The sequence below is a fragment of the Solea senegalensis genome, linkage group LG17 (genome assembly GCF_019176455.1).
Source record: "Solea senegalensis isolate Sse05_10M linkage group LG17, IFAPA_SoseM_1, whole genome shotgun sequence".
In the NCBI taxonomy this organism is placed as follows: domain Eukaryota; kingdom Metazoa; phylum Chordata; class Actinopteri; order Pleuronectiformes; family Soleidae; genus Solea; species Solea senegalensis.
Window position 1 is genome coordinate 14,399,134 of NC_058037.1, and position 4,822 is coordinate 14,403,955.

The following is a 4,822-nucleotide window of genomic DNA, read 5'->3' on the forward strand; positions in this document are numbered from 1 at the left end:
AAACAGGATGAGACGGAGCTAATAGACGCGCGCGCGCGCGCGCACTCGGGCGGTTTGATTGCACAATTTCTATTTAACCACAAAATATTTAACTTCAGAATTTCATTATTATTATTATTATTATTTCCCAAATGTGTGCATGTTTTTCTTCATTTGTCACGCTGTCAGAGCTGATTTTGGAAATAAATATGCGCTGGATTTCGTATAAACTTTTGTTTTTAATGAAGAAACATTTAATGAAACATTACAGAGCTTAAGGCTGTTCAGTGAGACTCAATAAAAAAACCGAGTGGTTCTCTTTACGTGATCAATCCATCATCTCAGGATCAAAATTGCTTTACGTGTGTGTGTGTGTGTGGTTGCGCATCATCCTTATTTGCATGTGTGTGATGTGAGCGAGTGCCACGACAACCATTGGTCCAGACGGCAACCAATCAGTGTCAGTGGAGGAACTTCGGAGTGGAAGAGCAGGGTCAGGATCTCAGAGTTGGGAGAGTGATTTTGGCACTTGCACAAAGCGGACGAAGATCTGTTTTAAAGCGCTGTCACTGCATCTTCTGCTTTTTTTCCCCCTCACACATGCCTGTGCTTTTAAACTCTCTCCTGACAAACAACAAGACGCGCTAAAAGAACTGCGGGATGTACACGGCCGGGCTCAACCCGTTTTACGCGTCCAACTTCAGCCTCTGGTCCGCGTACTGCGCGGGCGGCTTCGCTGTGGATACGATAAAGAAGCCGTCCTTTTGCATCGCAGACATCCTGCAGGCTGGAGAGGCGGAGAACATCCCCGGCTCTTCGGCGCTCGTGGTGCACATGGGACACCACCACGGGCACCACCACCACCAGCAGCGCGCGCAGCAGGCGCACTCCGGCGGCTCTCCGCTGCGTCCTTCCCCCGTGGCGCCGGAGCCGTCCGCGTACGGCGCGAGGCTCAGTCCGGCGTCCCCGTACCACAGACACGGACTACACTTGACCTCTGTGTCCAGACAATTTAACTCCCAGCAAGCGCCTCCGCCTTCGAGCAAGGACCTCAAATTCGGAATTGATCGGATATTGTCGACAGACTTTGACCCAAAAGGAAAAGAAACGTCGACGTTAAGAGGTGAGCAGAGAGGTTTTTATTCAAAAGTCCCCTTTAAAAAAAAAAAAAAGTGAAGTGAAGTGTGTGGAGATGTTTCCACCCGTGGCATCTTTAAATCTTTAAAAATATACTGTGACATCCTGGTGTCATTAATGACATCATTACTTTTGACACAAGATTAGAAAGTGGAAGCAGCAGAGCAGCAGTGACTATGTTACCTGAAGCACTTTGAGTCTGTGCGCAAACAGAGATCGAGATAACACATCAAGTCTCCTTATTGCGTCTTTTCATTTGCCGTTTGCAAAGTCACAGGTAACTCTTTTATTAAATGCTCCATCCTGTGTGACATCAACCAGCACTTTAAAGAGATGAGTGGGGGAGTCCTCGCCTCTCCTCTCCTGCCTCCTGCAGCTCAGTCTCACTGCATCCATACTTGAGTCCATTTACCCCTTAAAAAGAGCAGAGTCAGTGATAGTCTGCCTGTGTCTTACTGCGATTACTCTCTCCTGACTGAAGCCCATATCATGTCTCGCTCTTGTAACAGATCTCACGTCCATCGTTAGCTCGAACCGTCAGTCAGGGATCCACATCCCCGTTCAGCCTCCGGCCAGCCAGTACTTCTCCTCCATAGACCCCGGGATGAGCGACGCGTCCTCCATGCTGAGCTCAGGCAGCAGCAGCAGACAATCAGGCCAGCATCAGTTTCAGGACACCTTCCCAGGTAGTGGACTCATGTAGGACTGAGACAGACAGGAGGCACGGCCTGTCCTGTCCTCTCTCTGCAGTGTGTGCGTGTGAGAGAGAGAGACACACACACACACACACACCTGCAGTGGGTCCAGGGTTTTCCTTCCATGCGTTCTCATGATGTCCTGTGTCCTCCTCGCGTGTCTTTTAGGTCCATACGCCGTACTCACCAAAGACACAATGCCACAGACGTACAAGAGGAAAAGGTCGTGGTCGAGAGCCGTGTTCTCCAACCTGCAGAGGAAAGGGCTGGAGAAGAGGTTCGAGATCCAGAAGTATGTCACCAAGCCGGACAGAAAGCAGCTGGCTGCCATGCTGGGGCTCACAGATGCGCAGGTGAGAGAAGTCATGCACAGGTCAACATGTCCAGGCCTAGATTTGACCTGCAGTGTAACATCAGCCTGACACTGAGAGCAAACAAAAACAACACAAAATAGTGTGTGTATACAACAACACATTTGACTTGAAGCCTTTATACATATAATGTCTACAATAATGGCGTTTTTAAAAGGACATACTTTTGAAAAATAAACAAGATAAACCTTAGCAACTTGTTGTATACTGATTTTTAATCTGGGCCTAAAAACCAATGGCAGGCTGCAGTGTTTTTGTAAAATAACACAAAATAACAGGTCTTAACACCTAATTTTAACACGTTATTTTTTTTATTTATAGTGATATTTAATTACATTGTGTTTATAATTTGTGTTTTTGAATGTTTATTCCCCGCAAAACACTATAGACTCTTAAAATACCCACTCAGTCACGGATGACAGATTGTGCTTTAACTCCCACATTTCCAGAATTATTGACAGGGTGGTCATGACCTCAGTGTCCTGTGTGTGTGTGTGTGTGTGTGTGTGTGTACTGCACAGGAAGGTCTACTGTATTTTGTCCAACATCAATATTCCTCACCGAAGGAACTAGGATTTGTTTTCATAACATAACATAACATTATGAATCAATTATTATTTGTACTATTATTATTATTATTATTATCACTCAATCCAGGTTTTTGACGTCAAGTGATGCAGCTTAAATGTATATAACGTTATCTGATTCTTTTTCAATTGATATTTTACCTATAGAACCTATATTACCCATGCTATTATATTCTGGGTTTTTTAATTATTACTATTATTATTAACTGAGGAGGAGGATACATATTTATACAGCTAGACAACATTTTATCTTGTGCCTTTTGGCAACTCCATGTCATTAAATCAAACAAGAGAAGAAAGACATAATAAATATAAAAGTAGACATATTGTTACATTAATGATGTTGTATTAGAACATGGAGTATTTCTAAATAATTACAATCACTTTATCAACATTTCCTTGCTGAATTTTAATATACCATATGATTTGGTTAAATAATATTATCCATTCTGCAAAGTTAGAAGTTGCAATATTTTTGTGTTATAATGTTTATTTTTATGGGGGAAAATAAAAGGAAAATACATGGGTGTGTATGTCCTTGAATTGCTGTTGACGTGTGGCGTTTGCACGTGCGTGTCTGCAGGTGAAGGTGTGGTTCCAGAACAGGCGCATGAAGTGGAGACACTCCAAAGAGGCGCAGGCTCAGAAGGACAAGGAGAAGGACGAGAAGCCCGACAAGAGCGCGTCAGAGTCCGGCTGCAGGGACGCCGCCAAGGAGCCCACGGAGTCCGAGTGTGAGAGCGAGGGCAGGAGCGAGTGCGAGTCAGACGAGGCCGCGGAGGAGGAAAACTCCGACGCACACGACGTGGACATTTCCGATCACGTGAATAAACCCAGCGTGATCATGAGCGGGGGCGCGCCTGGGAGCAGCGCGGCCGCGGCCTCGGTCACAGACACAGCGGCCTCACAAGTGTTAATATGAAGGAGGTCATGGACAATATTATAATAATTATAATTTGTAATATTATTATTTTCCACAGAAGAACCACAGTGATTTTTGACAAGCAACTAAAAGAGGAACTTTATTTTTTATTTTTTTAAAGCCCACAAACCAGGAACTTTGTCCAAATTAAATTTTATTTGATCTTCTCTGACACATTTTTATTTTATTTTATTTTCCAGATTTAAACCACTGCCTGTATTTTAGTCAGTCAGACTTCCGGTCACTTCTGTGTGCATCATGTTGTTTTTCCTTCCTCATGTGAAGGAGGAAAATAATGCGGTTGTGAATTTTATTGTTAGGTTATGAACCACTCTCTTTTTTTTCCACGCTGTAAATGAAATCTCAGAGCATCACGCAGTGTTCATGTACCCTATTGATGTTAATGTTGTTGTTGTTGTTGTTGTTTTCTCTGAGTAAAACAGTTTATTGTGTTATTTTTGTTAAGAATAATTTGCACTGAAAGTATTGTAAATAAAATGTTTCTTACTTTAAAAAAATATTCCTCTTCTCCTTCCATTATTATTATTATCATCATCATCATCATCATCATTTGTATTATCATTATTATTATTATTATTATTAGTATTAGTATTATTATTACCATAATGCCTATTATGCAGCCTATACGCACATAATTATTATTATTCACTTTCGTAGATTAAATCACTTAATTCGGCGAGAGGTTGACTCGTCAATTTTCAGTTAAATATAATTTTAATCTAATTTGTTTGTTTCATATGTATATACTGATAATCAACTTCTCTTCTTGACTGTTTCGGGGCCTTGCATGTTTTAATGGACGCCAGAGCCTATTATAAGAGATTTTAAAATTATACTGACAAGTCAACCTCACGCCGAATTAAGTGATTTCATCACCGAAAGTGAATAACACTAGTTGTTTGCGTATAGGTCGCACATTACGCACGTCAGCATGTGTTAAATGCATAAATCCCGCACATTTTCAATGGGATTCCGGGGATTCTGCTTCAGATCACTTATACTTAAAAAAAACTGTTAACAGACAAGCTGAGTCGCCCCGAGACCCACCTCCATTATAAATGTATACATCTTCAGGCCTTCGTCTCCTATATGAGCATGAACATCCATTTC

The 4,822-nt window shown here is 42.2% G+C and overlaps 1 protein-coding gene across 2 annotated transcripts; it reads left to right on the forward strand.

Annotated features, from left to right (window-relative positions):
• Positions 1-456: 456 nt before the first annotated feature.
• On the forward strand, positions 457-4,211 carry hlx1 (H2.0-like homeo box 1 (Drosophila)). 2 transcript variants are annotated; one of them, XM_044049911.1, is made up of 4 exons: positions 457-1,102; positions 1,626-1,802; positions 1,980-2,164; positions 3,353-4,211. In XM_044049911.1, the coding sequence occupies exons 1-4, from the start codon at positions 640-642 to the stop codon at positions 3,689-3,691; spliced, it is 1,164 nt and encodes a 387-aa protein (XP_043905846.1). In that variant the 5' UTR covers positions 457-639; the 3' UTR covers positions 3,692-4,211. The 2 variants fall into 2 exon arrangements, with proteins under 2 accessions (XP_043905846.1, XP_043905847.1); XM_044049912.1 differs by lacking the exon at positions 1,626-1,802.
• The last annotated feature ends 611 nt before the right edge of the window (positions 4,212-4,822 follow it).

Excerpts from the sequence above, each read along its gene's own strand:
- hlx1 (XM_044049911.1), top strand. The coding sequence starts at position 640 with ATGTACACGGCCGGGCTCAACCCGTTTTACGCGTCCAACTTCAGCCTC. Across the intron at positions 1,103-1,625 it reads AGAAACGTCGACGTTAAGAG|ATCTCACGTCCATCGTTAGC; the intron begins GTGAGCAGAGAG and ends CTCTTGTAACAG. Across the intron at positions 1,803-1,979 it reads GTTTCAGGACACCTTCCCAG|GTCCATACGCCGTACTCACC; the intron begins GTAGTGGACTCA and ends CGTGTCTTTTAG.